The 20,527-nt window shown below is 53.0% G+C and overlaps 4 protein-coding genes across 4 annotated transcripts; 1 reads left to right on the forward strand and 3 right to left on the reverse strand.

Moving 5' to 3' along the window:
- Positions 1–175: 175 nt before the first annotated feature.
- Positions 176–2,164, reverse strand: EsH8_IV_000310 (tetratricopeptide repeat protein; the record flags this gene model as incomplete). The annotated part of the gene is made up of 1 exon (XM_083265200.1): positions 176–2,164. The coding sequence occupies one exon, from the start codon at positions 2,162–2,164 to the stop codon at positions 176–178; it is 1,989 nt and encodes a 662-aa protein (XP_083124095.1).
- Positions 2,165–5,301: 3,137 nt separating this feature from the next.
- Positions 5,302–10,046, reverse strand: EsH8_IV_000311 (uncharacterized protein; the record flags this gene model as incomplete). The annotated part of the gene is made up of 6 exons (XM_083265201.1): positions 5,302–5,725; positions 5,787–6,016; positions 6,071–6,304; positions 6,357–7,304; positions 7,369–8,898; positions 8,958–10,046. The coding sequence occupies 6 exons, from the start codon at positions 10,044–10,046 to the stop codon at positions 5,302–5,304; spliced, it is 4,455 nt and encodes a 1,484-aa protein (XP_083124096.1).
- Positions 10,047–12,572: 2,526 nt separating this feature from the next.
- EsH8_IV_000312 (uncharacterized protein) lies at positions 12,573–13,932 on the forward strand (the record flags this gene model as incomplete). The annotated part of the gene is made up of 3 exons (XM_083265202.1): positions 12,573–12,800; positions 12,860–13,318; positions 13,378–13,932. The coding sequence occupies 3 exons, from the start codon at positions 12,573–12,575 to the stop codon at positions 13,930–13,932; spliced, it is 1,242 nt and encodes a 413-aa protein (XP_083124097.1).
- Positions 13,933–14,311: 379 nt separating this feature from the next.
- Positions 14,312–15,880, reverse strand: EsH8_IV_000313 (cytochrome P450; the record flags this gene model as incomplete). The annotated part of the gene is made up of 1 exon (XM_083265203.1): positions 14,312–15,880. One exon carries the CDS (start codon positions 15,878–15,880, stop codon positions 14,312–14,314), a length of 1,569 nt encoding a protein of 522 aa, XP_083124098.1.
- Between the last annotated feature and the right edge of the window lie 4,647 nt (positions 15,881–20,527).

A 20,527-nucleotide genomic window follows, 5' to 3' on the forward strand; every position in this document is an offset into this window, starting at 1 on the left:
ATGTCCAGTCCCGCCAAATCCCCCCGTATGTACCTTTCCTCCCGTCCGCCGGTGCCAGAAGACACGCGCCCAAACCGGGCATCGAAGCTCAACTCCGGATATCATCAAAACATACACACACACACACCGCTGCGCCTCTCTGCCGTAAATGTTCGCCGGAAAAAAAAATCGCTTTCTACGGGACCCACGGCCGGGTCTCCTCCACGACCCTCCGCTGCTGCACCACCAGCTCCTCGTACGTCTCCGGGAGGCGCGGCCACTGCGGCTGTGACCACTCGTCCCCGGCCGGCACGGCGGGGTACCCGCTCTTGGACGTCAGGACGGCGTCGACCGTCTCCCGCACCTCGTCCTCGTCGACCTCGGAGTCGGCCTCGTCGAGCGGCGTGCAGGCCTGGAAGGGCTCCTCCCGCCGGACGGCGTCCACGGCGTCCTTGATGACCTCCTCCCACCAGTCGACCTCGTCCCAGGACTGGTCGTCGTCGTCGCCCTCTTCGATATGTAGCTCCTTGACGTGGACCTGTCCGCCCGTCTCGGCCTTCTCCGGCGGCGCCCGGTCCACCTCGTCGTCCGTCTCGTCGTCGACCTCGAGGATGTCGTCCGGCCGCGCGGGCTCCGGCGGTGTCCTCCCCGGCTGCATGGCGTGGACGGCCTCGATGGGCAGGCCGGAGATGATGGAAACGGCCGTCTCGATGCCCCTCTTGACCGCCAGGGCGCTGAGGAGCAGCCGCAGCGCGTTCTCCCAGCGCCCCTGCAGCATGAACATCTTGCCCCGGCACCACTCGTACTTGATGAAGTTCTGGTGCTGGCTCGGCCGGCTCCAGTACTCCCTCTGCAGCTGCGAGTAGGCGATGAGGGCGTTGACGCGGTCGCCCGCCAGCTCGTATAGGTACGCCAGGTACTTGAGGACGTTGCGGATCTGGGCCTCGTCGCGGAAGTCGTTGGACGCCGCGCGCTCGATCTCGAGGCACTTGCGGTACTCGAAGGCCGCCTCCTCGTGGTAGCCGGCGTAGCGGAGGGTGTGGGCGAGGTTTAGGCGCGTCTCGAGCGTCTGCTCGACGACGCGCGCGACGTCGCTGGCCTCGCGCCGGCACATGTCGCGGAGGATGGCGATGGCCTCGTCCCACCTGCGGAGGGCCTTGAGGGCGGTGACGTGGTCCTCCATGTTGCGCAGGGTGACGGGGCTGCACAGGCCGAAGCGGGCGCGGTGCTCGTCGAGGACGCGCTGGAAGCGCCGGCAGAGGCCGATGACCTCGTCGTAGTTCTTGAGGCGCAGGCTCGTGAGGCGTGCCAGCTTCAGCGTCCACTCGCCGTTGGCGTAGTGCAGCAGGTCGGCGGCCAGGTCCATGTTCCCGATCTCGACGCGGGCCTCCTTGTCCCGGCCGCGCTCCGAGAGGCACATGGCGATGTTGTAGTCGATGGCGGCCTTCTCCTCGTGGCCGAAGACGGGCACCTCCTCGTTCCAGTCGCGGGCGATCCGGTAGGCGACCTCGGCCTCCTCGTATTTGTCCTGGTTCACCAGCATGCTCGCCAGGTCGCGCTGGGCCTCGATGGTGGTGACGTGGCGCTTCCCCCTCCTCTTGACCAGGGTCGGCACCAGCTCGCTGAGCAGCTTCTCCCCCTCGGCCCAGCGGCTCGTGTAGTAGTAGATCTCGCCCAGCTCGACCATGGAGTGCAGGCAGAAGTCGCGCCACGAGCCGGTGAAGAGGGTCCAGCGGAACGTCTTGCTGGGGCGGTCGCGGCTCTTGCGCAGCAGGCGCTCGGCCAGGTGGGCCAGCTCCTCGGCCTCGACGATGTCGCCCATGTCCTCGCGGCGCACGAGGGTGTCCCCGAGGAGCAGGACGGCGCGGATGAGGTAGAAGGCCTGGTCCTCGCTCGGGGGCAGGCCCTCGAGGAGCAGCTTGGCCATGCGGAGGTGGTGCTGGGCCGAGATCCAGTCCTCGGGGGTCTGGTTGCGGTATGCGTGGCCGACGCTCAGCAGGGCGAGGCCCTCGGTCAGGGTGCCCATGCCCTGCGAGCGGTGCAGGGCGAAGTTGCCGAGGCGGAGTGCCATGCCCCATTTCCCGCGGACCTTGAGGAGCTCGGAGATGCCCAGCAGGGTGAGGACTGAGACTTTGTCAGAGTTGCGGCTCGCCGCCCTCCATTGCGTGGCCTTGATCGGGCGCATGGCGAATGGCTGGGTTGGGCTGGCTCACCGCGTCGGGGTTGCGCTGTGGGGGGGAAATAGCCCCGGGGGACTTTGTTCGTCGTTGCACGTCGTCGCGGGGGGGTTTGCCGTCCTGGGATCGCTGGGAAGAAAGTAAAGTAAATAAAATAAAATAAAATAAAATCGTTATAAATCTTCAGCTGGCCCAGAGCTAGAAGACGGCGGAGGCGAGGAGCAGCAGAAGCAGAATGAGAGTGAGGAATGCGCGTCGTCCGGGTGAGCAGCGGGTGAAGTGAGATGAAAGTGAGTCAAGGATTGGTTTGGATTGAGCGACAATTGACCAGACGACCCGGACCAGTGGCCGCTCTCCCTCAGAAGCCAAGTTCAGCCTGACCCGAGCCGTGCGTGTGTTGTGTGTGTGTGTGTGTGTCTGTTGCTGCAGGTCGGGTCTGAGTGTTACGAGTGGGAGAGTACCTTGTGTAGGAAAACGAAAAATGAAAGAAAAGGGGTGCCAGTGCCAGACAGACAAAGTCACGTAGAGCCCCCCCTCGCCGTTTAGCCACCACACCACGGCCGAGCTAGGTATGGCGAGCTTCAAGTGGTTCTCGGTCAGCGGCATGGGCTGCTGGACGGCGTGATGGAAAACGAGGCGAGACAAGGTGAGGGGTGGCGGCGAGACGGGAAGAAACGCTTGCTGCAGGCCGCAGAGCCCAACCCAAACAGTTGAGGTGAGCGATCTCCCTTGACCTTTTGGCTTTTCCTTCTCCCCCTCCCCCCGCGGGCCGGAGGTATTAGGTTGAGAACCACACAGTCTGTATATTTGGGGTCGTGAGGGGGCTGGGCCGCGTGCATGCACCATGCGGCCACTCAGGCCGAAGCACTTGTCCCGCAGATCAGGACGTGCCAGCGGACGTGCTTCAAAACGAAGCCATCCGACGCCCAATCACCGCAGGCCCGGCCGTGGTAACACCGGTAACACCGGCACGTACCGTACGGAGGTGGGAGGATCAGGCCGCCGGTGCTCGTAACTTGGTGGTCGTGCGGTAGGGATATCTGCGCTGGGCAATATAGCCAAGTAGCATCAGACAGGCCTTCTGGTTTAGGAAGCGAGCCTGGGCAGAAAGGGCAGAAAGGGACAGCGGGAGACTCTTATTTCCCTGAAGGGCATCTGAATTGGGTGAGACATTGGACAAGATTGGGACGCCTGTGGCGGTGGCGGTGGCGGCGAGAGAGAGGGGGGGAGAGCTCGAAGAAACATGCACCAGGAAGCTTTTCTTCCCTTCAAAGGACACAACAAATAGCGCTATTAGAAACCCCAAGACGCCCCGTGCCCACCCCCCCGGCATCAGTTGTTCCTTCGCCCTTCTCCCTGCAGCGCTGCTAAGGGAAGAAGGGAAGGGGGTACATCGGACTTGGGAAAGCTTACGGGCACCCTGCAGCAACAACAATGCTGCCATCGCGTGGGACGGCACAGTCCTGTCTGTCTGACTGACATGACATGGGATGGCCCGGGAAAAGGAAGCAGGGCACACTCACAGAAGATTGGTTATTCATTCAGGGGACCGCACTAGGGGCCGTCCCCCAGCTGCACGACGCATTCCAGAAGGAACATGACCTGAAACAGCCCAACAACAGACAGACCTCTTCTTCTTTTCCTTTTTTTTTTCTTCTTATTTTTTTGGGGGGGGAGGGGGGAGAGAGGGGGGGTTTGCGCTGGCAGTGAGTGAGACTGAGCGCATTCCCGGATCTCAACCCCCTGGGCTGGGCCCTGGTAAACAAGTTTCTTCTTTTCTCTTCCCCCAACGTAAACACGGCGCCCGTCCATGCCGGCAGAGAGCCACGTTTCCCATTTCGACCACTCCGTCGCCTGGTTGCCATGTAGGACACGGATGCGCTTTAGTGCTTCTGCGGGAATAATGACGTTGGAATTCTATACGACAGCTTCAGCCACGCCGACACCAGACACACCCACCCGGCCGAGGCATGCGCCATGCCGCCCTCGCATCGTGCGCGCCCGCCAACATTGTATTGTCGCCCGTGTTTTCCATGCGCTTTATTGTTCTTTGGATCGCACATGGGACGTCATCCTGCATGCTTTAAATCCCGTCTGGACCCCCGCCCGTGTTCGGATGCGAGTGCGACGGTCTACCTGTTCTCCGTGTACGGGCCAGTCGTCGCGAGCCCCAATGCCCAAGAAACTACTGCTCTGCACCAGTATGACAGCGGGCACACGGCGCCTCGGTCAACGAGACCAAGAATTGCTCTGGATTCCCACGCCAGGCAAATACCACCCGGAGAGCGTGGCCTCTGTCGCGACCCGTTTTCGCGCTCCGTCATTTGAAAGGGAGACTCGATGCGCCCACGCGGGTCGCAGCCCGTCCCACCGCTGCGGCCGAAACTCGGGCTCGGGCTCAAACACATCCTCCCTTCGGTGCATGCTGAAGACGTCCGTTAGCACATTTCGCACTCCGCCTTGACCGGGCATGGGCGATCGCCCGTCGGGCCCGCCCCCGACTGGCAGGGTGACATCGTGCGTCGCCCGTCGTGCGTGCGCTGGAACGGGGCGGACGTAGCCGGGGTGCCAGGTACGAGTCGGAATGGGATCGACGGCCGTGGGCGGTGACCCCAGAAGAGCCTTGAGTTTGTTGATGCACCATCGAAGCCAGGCCGTATCTCCGGGGGCGGTTCTGTCGGCAGGTCGTGGCCTGCAACTTTCTACCTGCTCTCGGGACTTCACGTACGCCCTCGGGATGTCGCGCAAGCATGAGGAAGTCATATTTGACGGCGCCTCCATAGTAGGTGTTCATGAAGAGTCTCTCGGTCATCCGTCTCTCTCGCAAGACCGCCAGGGGTTTTCACTAACAGTACTCTGCGTCTCCATGTCATGATGCTCGCTCACAGGCGGTCCCTCGTCGTCACCCATGCTGCGAATGATGGAATTACACGCACGCGTCCAAGTTCCGTTGACACCAGGTTTGTACCAAAAGAAGAAAATCTATATTTATTAAATACCGAGAAAAAAGTCAAGGAAAGTGTTGTTGGCAGTTTTTATATGTTGAGTATCCGTACACCGACCCGAGTGTGAAATGATGTTGATGCAAGTCTATATCTCCCCCCACCCCTCCCGAAATCCAACCCCTCGATGCACTTGGCATCGGCTAGTCCTTCTTGACTTTCTTGGTCTTGGGCATCCGCACCAGCCAGTAGATCACGGCGGCCATGGCGATGTTGAAGATGCAGTACGCCCACAGCAGGCCAAAGTTCCTCCACCGGTTGTCAAAGTCGACGTTGATCCGCTTCAGGAACGCGTTCGTGTCGGACATGGCGCAGTACCGGCAGTCGGTGCCGCCGCCGGCCTCGAGGTCCGCCAGGTAGCCGCCCGCGGCGGCGACGTAGTCGGCCATGTACTCGCCGCAGGTCCGGCCGCTCGGGGCGGCGAAGGACACGAACTCGTTGGGCGCGCAGCGCACCGCGGCGTTGGCCAGCGACGTGCCCAGGAAGCCCTCCACGACGTACGTGAACGGGTTGACGCGGTACATGAAGATCCAGAAGCCCGGCAGGTCGTTCGGCCCGGCGAGGATTCTGCGCGCGCGCGGTGTTAGTCACGTCTGAGGCGGCGTGGTTAGAAGCAAACAGCACTTACCCGCAGAACACAAACATCATGATGGCAAAGAGGTTGACGATGCCGCCGGCAACCTCGGCGTTGGGCAGGCCGGCAATCATCATGTTGGCAAAGGAGCCGGTGAAGATGAAGAACACCCACACCTGAAGGAACATGGCGATCCCGCGGGAGTCAACGGCGTCGGTGGGGTAGGCGTTCCGGTACAGGCCGATGGGAAAGTACCAGCAGACGAAGCAGAGGACGGAGGCGAGCTGGTAAGGTTAGCCGGGGCCGCCACGGCTAACATCTCGACGACAACTACTCACAGAGTTCCACGCCATCTCCACGACAATGTTGGCAAACATGAACGCCTTCCACGAGTACGCCTTTGAGGGCCGCTCGCGGGCCTCGTACATGGTGCGCTGGGACACGAAGACGGGCATGATCTGCTCCACGACCTGGCTGAACACAGTGAGGAAGATGAAAACGCCAAACATCTGGTTCTGCAGGCCTTGCTGCGTGTTCTTGGCGTTCAGAAAAGATAGTCCGATGAAGAGCGCCTGTCTAGGTTAATTTGCAGCTCAATTACAAGGCCTCCGCGGGAGGACTTACAGCACCAAAGGACAGCACTCCCTTGGAGTAGATGTACGAGGGGCTTCGCCAGTATTGCTGGAAAACGCGCTTCGTGACCTCCACTAACTGGGTTGAAAAACCGGCCGCGAACTCCTCGTAGCTGGCCGAGGCCTGAGTGGTGGTGGTTGATAGAGGCTGGCCAGCGCGACCGGTGCACAGCAGACGCAGCTCGTCCTGCACCGCCTGGTACTCGGGTGTCTGGCGCCAGACGGCGGGCCAGTCGATGTCGGTATGGGCGCCCGGCGCGGCACCAATGACTTCCAACATGTGCTCCGCAGGGTTGGCCCCCGGCGGGCATTCGGGGCCGCCGTTGCGGACAAAGTAGTCCATCAAGGTCTGCGAGTTCTTGCCAATCTCGCCAAAGTAGACGGTGCGGCCGCCGCGGGCGAGAAGAAGAAGCCGGTCAAACCGCTGGAACAACATGGCCGAGGGCTGGTGAATGGTGCAGAGGATCGCCTGGCCGCTCTTTGTCAGTTTCTCCATGAGGTTGCAGATGGACCACGATGTCTGGCTGTCGAGCCCGGAAGTGGGCTCGTCGAGGAACAGCAGGAGCTGGGGGCGCGCCGCGAGTTCGACGCCGATGGTGAGCCTCTTCCTCTGCTCGACGTTGAGGCCTTCGCCCGGGACGCCGATGACGGCATCCGAGTACTCCTCCATGCCCAAAAGGCCAATCACGGTGTCGACGTAATCGAGCTTCTGCTCCCTCGAGTAATGGCCGGGCTGCCTGAGTAGGGCGCTGAAGTTGAGTGCCTCGCGGACCGTTGAAGTGTGGAGGTGGAGGTCTTGCTGTTGGACGTATCCGGTTTTCCGCTGGAAGGAGTCGTCCCGAGGCTGTCCGTTCACAAGCATGTCGCCGGAGATGACGCCCATTGTCACTCTTGTGGCGAGAACATCTAACAATGTAGTCTTGCCGGCTCCAGAGACGCCCTGCCTTGGGTGTTAGCGAGATTATTCTCAAAAGGGGTTAATCATCCACGGTGCTGGTTTTTACCATTAATGCAGTCAGAGTGCCGGGCTTGACCCAGCCGTCCACGTGGTCCAGGATCCGTCGAGGCTCGCCCTTGATCTTGATGTCATAGCAGACATCCTTCCAATGGAACACCGACGTCTGCTTCTCCATGCCGGATACTCCCTCGGAGTCGTCTGTGCTGTTCTGCTGCTGTTTGGTGAAGGAAGACGTCTCGACGTCGGTAACGCCTTGCTTGCGGCGCTTGCTCATGGCCTTGCGGCTAAACACCAGAACCTCGCCCTTTGATCGCTCGGACGCAATGTACTCGGTGGCCCACAAATGCAGCCCCATGAAGAGGATCATGTACGCAATCAGGACGCCAAAGTTCCTCCACCGGTGAGAGTTTTGGAAGCCGTACGAAGTGGTGAGATAGGTTGTGCCGCTGACAAAGTCCTGGCCGGGGACGGAACCCGCAGTCGAGCAGACCCTCTCATTGGGGGCGGCCGAGGCATAGCCAGGACCCATGGGGACGAATGCGGAGCAGCTGAAGTCGCGCCCGACGAACTCGTTGACCATGACGCTCTCGAGGCCGTAGTAGACGGGGTTGAGCCACCTGATCCAGCCGAGCCAGTTCTGCATGTACTGCGTCGGAATGGCAAAACCGGTGTACAGCGCGATGAGGAGGAGAATGATCGATGCAGGAGCTAGCGCCTGGGCAACGGACTTGGTGACCGAGCCGATCAGGCGGAACATCATCGACATGGTCATCGTCATCGAGAACGAGATGAGCAGGAAGAAGAAGAAGGCTCCGGGCTCGCGTCGGAGGTTGCCCATGAAATAAAGCGTCGTGTTCATCAGGATAGCATTGACGATCTTGTAGGGCATGTCCACGATCATGGCTGACAAAGCCTCAGCACTGGGGTGGTACAGGGCGTACCGGGCGTGCTTTTCGACAATCTTGCGCTTCGCGTACAGCGTCATGATCTCGAGGATGCTTCCAAAGGCGTTGATGATGACCGTGAAAAAGAGCAGAATGGCGCGGCGGAAGAAGCTGGACGTGTCCGAGGGGAGGTTGTAGAAGAGACTGCTGATGATCAAGCTCTCGAAGATGTTGGTGACGAGCATGGTCAGCGTTATGCTCGGGTCGCCCTTGAGCATGACCCAGCTGCGCCACAGGGTCAGGCGCATCTGCTCCATGAACGAGAGCGTGAAAGGCGACCTCTGGCGTTGGGATTTGGACTGGTCGATTCTGCGGGAGTTGAGAAAGTTCTGGTAGTGCTCTCCGTCAAAAGGATGGCGACGCAGGTAGTCTTCGATGTCGTCCATGAGTCTCGCGCGGTGCTGGCTTGCCTTCCACGCCCGGGCAAACTCGTCCGGGCTGCGTGGCGTTTTGCCCTCCCATCCGGGCCGGATAACGCGTTCTTGGTGACTGGTCATTGAAGTCAAGAAGTCGGCCGTTGTTTGCTGCTCGGGACAAACGAAGCCGAGGCCCTCAAAATAGGCCTTCGCCTCGGTCGTCTTTCCGAAGAAGATTTGGCGGCCTTCGTACAACACGACAACTTTATCAAAAACCTGGAAACTTGTCAGCCAAAAACATGTCAGGAATTATGCTGACCAGATAGAAAACTTACGTCGTACGCATCCTGGGATGCTTGGTAGATGGCAACACAAGACGTGCAGCCCATGACATCGGCTTGCGTCCGCAGGGTCCGGCAGAACTCGAGAGCATTTGCGCTGTCGAGGCCTCTGGTACTGTTGTCCCAGCACTGCAGTGGCGAGTAACTGAGCGCTGCCTCCGCAATAGTGACTCTCTTCCTCTCGCCACCGCTGACACCGCGCACAAAATCATCGCCCACGCGGGTGTTCTTGGTGTGCGAGATACCGAACATGGCCATGGTGACATCACGGAGATGCTCGGCGTACTCCTGTCTCGACACACTCTCGGGGATATTCTTCGGGCACCGGGCTCGGGCTGCAAAGTACAATGTGTCTCCCACGGTCAAGTGGGGGAAATGTTCGTCGACCTCTGCCGTGTAAATGGCCTCGCCCCTGAATGCCGTGCGCATTTTATCGGGGTGAATGCCTTGATAGTTGATCGTGGCGTCGTCGCTGATGTAGAACCCGTGCGTGTCACCGGCAATGGTCTTGAGAAGGGTTGAACATCCGGATCCCGGCGGGCCCAGCACGGCAAGCATCTCGCCACTATGAACGACACCCTCGAGGTCATGAAGAATGTCAATGCGCTGCTCCTTGGCACCCAGAAGCTTCCTCGTGACGGTTGCGGCTTCGAGGAAGACGTTGCCCACGCTCTTCTGGTAATCGGTGGATGTGCCGTATCCGAAAACGTTGAGGTTCTTGAAGGCGATCCCAGTCGTCTTGGGCGGGTTCCCTTCAGAGGTGTCGGTGCGGATTTTGTAAAATTCTCGCGCCCACTTCCTGGCGTTGAACGAGGGGCTTGACGGGTTCAGAGGGCCTTCTGCAGGTACCGGGAAGAGAGAACCTGGGGCGGCAAGCGATTGCGTGGTGTACCGGCGAGCGAGTTGCAGGACGTCGTTGTTGACCCGAGCCTCCTGCTCGGCGGCGCTCTCATGCTTCGCCCATTCCTTCTCGGCAACTTCCCCGCCGGAAATAGATTCAGACTTCGACGGCTGAGCCTTCTTCTCGTTCGGGGTTGAAGGCAGAACGCAGCTTCCCGTTTCTGTATCGCTGCTGGATCGCATTGTCGCTTTGAAGGTCGCTCAGACCAGACGGATCCAGATATCACAGAAGGGGAGGCAGGCCGAAGCTTGTAGTTTCTGATTTTGGGACGATATGCGGCGTGTAAGTGAGCTCTGACAGGCGAACTGCATCCAAATTTAAAAAGGAGAAGATGAGTTGACTGCGGCGGAAAGAATGAGGAAAAGTGCTATCCCATGTTTGAGATGATGTTTTATAAATGTCAACCTTTTCAGTCCAAAAGTCCGATCCCTCCAATTTGCGAAGTTTGCAGCATCGCCATTGTTGTCGATTGTCGTGGTGGCGGACTGGCGGACATTCGGTGTTTCCAGTCCGAATGTCCGCGATTAAGGGTGTCCTCAGCCCTATGAGGCCGGTTTTGCCTGCGCCTCGGACTTTGCCAAGACCTAGGGAGAAGAAGTTGATTTTAGCCCATTTTGCTTGCACCATTATTAAGGTTGGGATAGAGTGTCACCCAATCCCAGCTTTCCTGACGTACATCCCATGTAAATCAAAGTGATGATTCAGAATTGTAAAAGTTTAACTCGTAAATATATTATTATATTTAATTCTCTTGATTAAGTTGATGTAAGTAATTCCACAAAAGTGGTAGACAGATTTTGTTAGAACCAAGACTGTGTTTGAGGGTTAGGTTTTATGGTTAAGGTCTGTGTTGATAGGATCAAGGTTAGATTATGGGAAATAGCCTTCTGGTTAGGATTGGTATGTTTGATTATGATTTAGCAACAGGATAGCGGAACTTCCTGGCAACTTTTCCCGGTACTTTTAGGCCCTGATCGACTTGCGTTCTTTCGCCAAGTGCCTACGATGTAATATGTTCATCAAAACAGCGGAAACCCCTTTTCTGCGCCTTCGAACCACTTGTAGCTGTAGTCTCGCTGCTGAATCTGCTCTCTTTCAAGCCAGATTTATGCAACGCTTCTTTTTAAATCAGTGGTTGAGACAGACCGCATTCGGGGGTGTAGTTTCTGGCAATTGCCAGCTGTCTTTCTCTGCAATGATATCCTGGACCGCCTTGAATTTCACTATCATGCTTACCTAATCAAGAGGCTGTTAGATCCATGGCGTTTGGTGACGTGCTGCTGGTGACTGGCAATCGGCGATGGAAAGCAAGCAGGATCAGGGCCTTATTTATGAGTTTGCCAACAAGTTTGTCTCCTTAGTCGCCAGCTGATGCCAGCATCATCAGACGCTAGCTACTTTGCTCACCGGCGCTTTTCATCGCCATTCTATCTTTTCCGCTGCGGTCCAGTTGTCTCGGGTTCCGTGTCAGTATGTCCGCGGCCTCCGCTAAGCGGGTGTGCATGGACTTGCGTCAGACAAGGTTTTGCCAAGTCGTAAAGCGGAACCTCTAACTTTAGAGCTAACACTGTTGTGGTCGCCGGCATTGCAATCGTCGATGCGTCAAGGGGCTCAGGTAGGCTCATTGCGGGCCTTTACATGGGCTATTTGTCCCCCAACGCCGTCTTTCTTGACTGCATTTACTGCCCCTCGACCAATTCTCCGCTCTCCGAGACTCCTGCCAGCTTAGTTAGCCATGCCAGACGAACCAACACAGCTGAATCCGCTATCGGTAAGTGACGGACCTTCACATCACTCCATCGTCCGTCCTGTCGCGATTCTGGGTCCGAAGGTGGCTCATCCCGCTCCTTGGCCCATGACTGACTTGGCCGTTGAATCTGTTTTGAATAGTGCAAAAGATGCAAGCACAGAAAGGTGAGTCAACATTGGCTATTCTTCAACTACGTTCAGTGCCATGACTGACCGTTTTTCTTTTTACGTCATTAGGTCCGCTGCAGCCGTGTGATGCCAACATGCGATAGATGCAAAACACACGGCACCGAGTGTATCTACCCTCAAAGGGCTAAGCGAAAAGTGATTCGGTCTTTGACGGACCGTTTATCGTAAGCTTCGCCCTCCATCTTGGATATGAGACGCAAAAATCGTTGGCTAACATCCCAGTCTTGGCGGCCCCAGGACAACGGATGGTGCGCTGTTGACCATCCTAGAAAGATTGCAGCGCGTCGAAGAACACTACACGGCACTTCCGAAAGCAGGCCAGAATCCGGTAGCTCAGCAAAGAACACCTACCTCTACTACCGGAGCCTCCATCCTGCCACAGCATGCATCAGGCTCCAACGCCTCTTCTCCTGCTCCATCAAGTACTGCCGGTGGGCATGTCGTCGATTCTCCTTGGACTTCATGCGCCACCCCTAGTGCTGTTTCCGAACTCGATGTTACAGCTATTCTCAAAGATGCGGTCGACCAAGTGCAAAGACTGAGGCTGCAGAGCGTTTCGGCTGCTGTCATAACTCAAGACGTCAAGATTCCTTCTGAGCTGTGCAAACAGTGGATTAAGAGTAAGGCATCAGTTGTCTTCTTTGATTCTATCTGGATTGGGGGGTCTTCCAGAAATTCGAATCATCCCTTGACTGACAACGCCACCAGACTACTTTACACATATGCATACGGATATGTTCCTCAGTCTCATAAATCCAACCTTAATCGAGATGATTCCTGATCTCCTTGGACTGCCCCATGTTCATCTTGACCCAGCAATTCTCGTCGTGTACTACGGCATCCTCTACCACGGCTGTGCTCTTGGTCCGACGACTGAAGACTCCTTCGAAGTTCTGAAATACACTCGAATGCTGTATCTGTGCTGCCTTCGCTCACTTCCACTTTGGCAGCGAGAGGCAACAGGAACCACCACGGACTTTATCGCCGCCCTCTTCATGGTACAATTTTATGCCATCCTAAGCCATTCACACGATTTACTAACATTTTCTGTAATCAGTGCCGCACTGCCGCTGAAACCTTCGACGAGGAGCTCAGTTGGAGAATGTATACATATGCATGCGAATATGCACAAGCCCTCAACCTCCACAATCTTGATGCATACACTTCAAAACTCGACCCTTCCGCTGTGAACGAGACCAAGCTCGATTCTGATAGAAAGGGTTTTTGGGAACTCATCCAAATCGACTTCTTCTTCAGACTGCTTTTCAACCGGCCCCCAGCCATAACTGATAGTATGAATACGTGGAAGGTCAACTTGCCCTGGTTATCGGGGAGCACGCTACCGGATCTCAACGCCGTGCCTACTGCAACATTCTTGATTGGATCAAGGCTCACGTTCGTCCTTGTCCGCTTCTTCCAGGACTTGGAGGAACCAGACTGCGAGGAGACGATAATTAGGTCCAAAACCGAAGAATACTGCCGCGAGATTGGACAGCTATTTGCGGAGTACCAGATTGTGAGAACTACCTTGTAACGTGGGAGCTGCGGATTGAACAAAGCTGACGGCTGTCGCAGATCGATTGGGTGGGACGACTTGTAGCCAGCGGCGACAAAGCCAATTGCTGGTTGCTAGCTGATGTGACCTTGACAGGCTATACGTACATCATCTTTATGCTACGCAAGTTGGCCGTTCTGAGCTCCAACTCGCCACGCCCTATGTCTTGCGATGCCGACATTCCCGACTCGCCCCTGGCTATTGACGCTTCGCGGTCTCTTCTTAGAGTCGTTAACCTGTTAACAATGGACAATTCCTATCCCGAATCAATATTCCTGCTATTCGGCATGTACCGCGCTTACATCGCCTACGCCTGCCTGTTGAACAGTGTATTTCGGGCCGCAGACGCGCGTTCTCACTCCGAAGACATTGAGCTGCTGGAGAATCTGGCTGCTACGATGCTCAAGATGTCAAAAGTTGAGAAGGACTTCGTGCCGTTGTCGAAAGCTCTCCAGAGCTTGTGTATGGAGACCAAAAGAAAAGTCAACAAGGCTTCAGCTATGGAGGGGCTGATGACTCAGGCAGATATAGAAGCAGGGGCGGGAACTGGTAATCATCATGATTTTCTGATATAAGACCTGTGTATGCTTCTACCACTTTCAGATCGATGTGGTTGTAGCGATCACTGCGAATACTCGACTTCACTGACCTGAGCTTGCAGTTACATAACTGTGCCCGGGGTTTAGATTGAACATGTATCTTAGGGTTTTTCATGGAAACTTTCGTTATTGGGAGCTGACGGACTATGTCATTGGTCCCTGTTAAGTTTTTTTTGGGGCTCATAAAGTCTGGCCATGATAGCCTTTCAAATTGATAGCTGGAACACTGCAATAGATACTATGCGTTGGTGCTCAACGTTACAATTCAGTCGGTTTGGATTCAACTGTTGTATTACTTTTCAATGACGTTGAATCTGACTTGGTGGCAGTTGCTACTCCCTTTAGCATCAAATTGTTACAACAGTGGATCCTCCTTGAGTGACAGATCATACGCTTTTTCTATCAAATCAGCTCGCTCGCTACTCCTTGGCTGAAGCTCGAAATCAAAGGCCTTCGGCTGGACGTTAAACCCTTCAACAAAATCGTACACTGGAGGAATCACCTCCTTCCCATTGGCATCCTTGGATCTAGAGATATTACACCCCCAAGCCAACAGCGCAATCTTTAGATTAAGGCTCCGCTCAGCGATATTGATGCCTTGGCAAATTCTGCGGCCGTGGCCGAAAGCGGAAAACTGCTGCAAGTTTGGATATACCGTGAGTGGCTCTTTATAGGTCGGATATGTCGGGTCCAGCCAGCGGTCGGGATTGAAAGTTTCTGGATCGGGATAGAGCTCTGGATCGCGCTGAATCGCCCACTGCACGGCATGCACCACCGTGCCCTTCTTAAAGAAGTACCCGTTGTACGTATCATCCTCTGTAAGCCGATGAGGGAACCCACCGGCGGTGATGGGATAGTATCGCAAAGTCTCCTTCACACAGGCTCTGACCAGGGGCAGTTGCGGCATGTCAGTGAAGGTGGGCAGCCTGTCCGGCCCAATGACTGAGTCCACTTCTTTTTGAAGCCTCTCAAACCAACCCTCGTTCCGCACCATGCAGAGTACAAACGACGCGAGCGCAGATCCTGACGTGGTTGCGGCTGCTTGAAAAACAGAACCGAGCATCCAAACTGCCTCTCGTAGCGATAAACCCCATTGCTCCTTGGTTTCCAGCCAAGTTCTGGCCCAGGATGGCGACTTGCTCCGTTCAACGAGCTCCTGAAAGAAGTCCTCGTCCCGCCTCCTCCTCGCTCGGAGGTACTTCTTCCAGGGGGCCAGCCACTCTGGTATATACATGAGCGACGGGAATAGATCGACCAAGTATGCTCCCGGGGACCCCACGCGTTCTAACTCGTGGACAATGTCGAGAATCATCCTAGCATCGCGGTCGTGACCAGTCTCTAATCGCAGGCCGTAGATTATTCTTAGGCCCAGCCCGACGCTAAAGCGCTCGAAAAGTGACTCGTAGTCCTTTGGTTTGCGGATCAAATCACGCAGCAGCCTGATAGCCTCGACCCTCTGCTCCGTCTCATACATCGGCGCGACAGGCGACATGGTCACCTGGTGCAAGAATTTGCGATAATTTCGCCATCTCTCGTCGTAGGGGAGCAGCAGGAGCATGTGCCCATCAGTAAGCAGGTGCGACGAGGCCGATGCATGGTGACGGTCGCTGTAAAGATTGCCTCGCTGGCGGAGTAGATCGTTGGCGGCGGTCTCGGTGCCGAGAAGGACGTGTTCTTGACCTGGGAGGGAGAGACGGACGATGGGGCCGTGCTCTTTGATTAACTTGTGGAACGTGAGCCAGGAGTGCACCGGTGGGATCGAAAGTAAGTTCCCAATGAGGGGTTTTGGTCTGGGGCCAGGCGGAAGGGTAGTCCCGGGTGGGAGCTCGGGCTGTTTAGGACGAAGAACGGCGAGGATGAGGGCGAGGAGGATGGCAGCCCCTGCCCCTAGATACGGGTTGACGATACCTTCAAAAAAAGGCATTCTACCGATACACAAGAGTATGAAGCTGAGTTAGATGCTTCTCGACATGACATGCACTGGCGATAATGTTCCGGCGCTCATAACAACTCTTCAACTGCCGGCATTTCTTTGTCTGCTGACGACTCCACATCATAGCAGACGTAACCCCCACTCGCTTCAAAGGAATACCAATGAGGTGAAGGCGCTTTCGTCACCGAGCCTATGAACGGGATGTCGCGAACTGTCTAGCGCGCAGTGTCGCGAGTCATGCTCACCTTGAGATTTTCAAGGCCGTATCGTTCATTGTCTTTGTCTAGCGTGACTCAATTAAGATACTCATGGATTGGTTTAAGAGCTCTGCTGCATAATGAATACCATGACTGTTAAAAGCGATAGTATTTTGGCAAAGCATCTCAACCTCTACTGTTGTTGTCGTTGTGTACATAATGACCCAGCTGCGCCAAGATGGCACAGCAATATGTGCGTACCACATGGCCCCATGGCCACATGGCTCAAATATGATGTGTGGTCTGATTCGGTAGGGGAAGGGCGCGCAATGCGCAATACCACCAGTTACTTCCCTCCGCACTTCGCGGGTCCACCCACTGTATCACTGCCCGGGCAGCCCCCATGGAACTCACCTAACCCGTGAGACCCAAGTCCCCGGCGCCCTCACCCCCAGAAATCTCGGAGGTCGGGTCCGTCGGGACGCGGTCGCGTTCCCTTGCGCTCCGGCACCGAAGCACTACCTTGGAGAATGGACCTCTACAATTTGTCGTATTGTTCGAACAAAATGTGTAACCCGATTGTATCCTGCGCTATTCGGGAAATGATGACACATAGAAATTGGGATGGCAGTACGGCCAGTCGATGCCCGTGCTCGTCTAGCAGTTCATCCAACAATTCGTCGATAGGTTGGGAATTTGGCGGAGGTGAGAAAAGGTATAGGCCAAGCCATTGATACGGCGGAGGTCTCTGTCTGACAAGGCATAGCCGCACAACCACATGGAGCAACACTGCATCCGGCCGTATCTGTATCCGAGCGACATCCGCTCTTGATGGGGAACGTTGAGCCTTCCTAAACCATATTAGCCCCCATCGGTTGGTTCAAACTTGCTATAAGACCCGCGTTTTGCACCGCGTTCGAGGCTCACGGGCTCCGGCGGGCATCCGGTATACCTACCACATGATGGATGTGAGCCCATGCACCGCGCTGTCCTGACGTGTGTCCTTTTATCGGGTTGTTGCCAGCCTATCTCTTTTTCTCTATCTCTTTCTGGGCTAGCACCAGATCATCCTGCCGGTGTGACAATCCTGATTGGGATCTATCGCTCCTTGCCTTATCACCCTCGACCAGAGGCTTCAGCGCAATCGGTGACCGACCAGACATGGACAAAACCATAGTGGAGAAAACTGAAGCTGGATACGCGATTCCGGTATACCGTTCGGTGAGTTTCGAAGAACAACCATGACCGTTGATCTAGCTAAGTGAAAATTATAGTGTAATTTATGTGTTTCTCGCAAGGTTCGATGACTCCCACTTAACCACTTCTACAACTGGCACTTTCAACCAAGCCATACTCCCAATTCTACTCCCAATAACACTTATGCGTGTTCATGGATAATAAAACAACCTTTCCAGGTCCGGTGCAGTAGAGAAACGCCTTGCGCAAATTGCATTCAAAATAACGTGACTTGTGAACGGAGGCTCCAGTTGGAGAACAAAGTCAAAGGGCAAAGAGTCTTCTTATCATTAGAATAGTAAGTTCCCATTCATGAGTTCCAGCATTTATCCGGCGACAGGATGGACCATCAACGTTAACAAAATACGAATGAGAAGCAAGGACAAGATTGAGCGCATTGACGCTCGCCTACAGAAAATCACCGACATTTTGATGCTCATGAGGGCACACATGCCACCAATGTACGGCAGCCTGCAAGAAGGAGTGTGTCAAAACTCCATTTTTCAATTGGGGCGCACCTGCCGTAGGGTTAACGGCCTTATAATCGGGGCAGGAACAGTAGATACGTAGATATCCGTAGATAACCACAGCGCTGCGTAGCCTGGCACTAACTGTAATTGGTTAGACTCGAGCGCAGGGGCTACATTAAATCTTTTTATCCCCTTGCTGCCAGCCTTGAATCTCTTCTTCCTTTTCTCTTTAGCCAACTAACAAGATTATAAGTGTACCCACCTGTACCCATCCGTTTTACAACATATTCCCCTTTAATACATCTTGCCTTTTTTATTTCTTTTTACTTTAATATAAATTCATCAGCTTGGCTATAATTAACAGCTGCTCTTAATTAAAGCGATTCCAGTAATACGTTTACTTTATTTTATTTTCTTAATTTACCCTTTTTATTGCTGGATTTACCTTGTTTCTCTTTTTTCTACTTTCCTTACAGCTTCCTTACACCTTTACATTATTATATATACTCCCCTTCATCTCTATACGTTAGCTTATAATATAATATAGATACATATACGTCAACATGGCTCTTAACGTCCCCTTATAGATTAGCGAAGTCGATCTCCCGGTTGATACGCCCCGTACGGTCCCGAACGGAGGCAAACGTAATCTTAACTCTCTAGAACTTACTAAGTACCTCCTTAAACGTATATACACCCTTATATAGGCCTGCTTGGGAACATACAGCTAACTACAGGTCTAGTCTATAAAGATTACGTCTCTAGTCCTCTTATATAGCGCTATAATGAAGATGCTGAGGATGTACGTTCCCTTATACTTTCCTATAACGCCTTATATATACTTATATATCTTAGCTGAAGCGTATAATTAAGTGCTAAAAGAAGTACTGTAGTACGGAGCTGTGCATGCCTACTTAGAACCGTAACCGCTTGCAAGCTGCTGATAGCGTCTGGATGTAGGTATATAGATTTAAACTGCCTAAAGACAAAGCGTATAATAATTATTAGAAGGGTAACGGTCTATATACAACTTACGTGGCGTTTATAGAGGGTCCTTACGCTAATTGTAACTATAGATCTAGTAGTAGCACTTGTAATCTAAACTATACGTATATATATACTCTTGTAGGGAATAATACTAACGTTAACAGTTAAGAAAAAAGGCTTTTAGTCTAGTACGACTTCTAACTCTACCCCTTAGAAGCGTAAGAAGGAGGATACTTCTAATAAGGAGGATACACTAAATGCTAAAGCCGTATTAAGAATTACGAAAGCGTATAAGCCTTCTACCTTCTGTAGCATGACGTATATATTAAATTAGTTTGCAGACTTAAGTAATAGCAAGATTACAGGTTAGTATACGTCTATACTAGTATAAATACGCCTTTACTAATACGTACGCTTAGTTGACGACGTTGTTACTTCTAAACAGGCTGCTATAGAGGAGTATAAAAGCAGCAAGAAGGGTAAGGAAGCTAGCTTGTCTTTTAAGAAGTAATTAGAGGAGTATATAGCCGTACGTTACAACTTAGTATTAATCCGTTTAGGAATAGGCCGTCCCTAGCCGTAAAGGACTAGAGTTAATAGTAATAACTCGTACTAGTGTGTATATTAGGGTATAAGACCCTATAGAGGCCCCCTATTAGGTATAGGTTAGATTATAATCCGTATAATCCCGTCTTAGTGTTTACTAGCATGTTAGCTAGTTTATAATATAATATACTTATACCTAACAACACCTGTAAATCGTAAATCTTAGTAACTACGTTTCTTATTCTATATTAAAGTTAATTCTTCTTTCTAATATGCTACAACTATTAATTAATCTTCTTCCCTTTTATTCTCTTATTTTTAAAAAGCTTAAAGAGTAATACCCTTATAATAATATTCTTACTTATCTTTATATAAGCTATAAAGTAAAAATATCGTTATCAACTTTTAAACGGCAACTTGTAAAATAGAACGTTTAGTATAAAGTCTATACTATATTTACAGAAGCTTTACTCCAACGTATCTATATACTCTTCTTTTAATAGAGATTAATAGATCCTGCTATCCTTTATACTCTTTAAAGTAAAGGTGTAGTAATCTTACTAACTAGACTTTTAAGTTTGTAAAAGAAGAATGGAATACCTAGACGATAAAATAAGGAACAACTTGTAATTACATAAGCCCGTACGGTAGCCTTCTTCTAAAGTATAGAAGTAGAAGCTTAAAAGGCTTAAAGCTACGGTTGTAAATATCTCTATATATATCTACACCAACAAGGTTATATTATTAGCCGTAATATCCTTTATAACGCCTATTAAGAAGTCTTTCTAGAAGAGGTATTAAACTGTCTAAAGGAAATTCAATATAGACGGAAGGAATAGACAATATTAAGGCTAAATTTTATTTAGTTACTTGACGTATATAACAAATTACTTCTATACGGGTTTAAAATTTACACTGGAATTAATATATACTCTTAATATATTATATAGTTCTACGTTAGGATCTCTACGTATACATCTTAAAGCGTAACAGCCTAATATATAAAAGTCTTAGCTTAACGGGGCTGGATGCCTTATATTATTCGTTTAGATCGTGGTATTAAAACGACTATTACTGCTGGAAGCTATTAGCTTTTATTAAAGTCTTATATAAAGAAGAGTAGCAATAATACGGTTCTAATTAAGTTTTAAGATTACTAGATCTTTAGTAAAAGTATTTATAATATTAAGATTAAGAGTTAG

Source organism: Colletotrichum jinshuiense, chromosome 4 (assembly GCF_051148585.1).
Source record: "Colletotrichum jinshuiense chromosome 4, complete sequence".
Taxonomy (NCBI): Eukaryota; Fungi; Ascomycota; class Sordariomycetes; order Glomerellales; family Glomerellaceae; genus Colletotrichum; species Colletotrichum jinshuiense.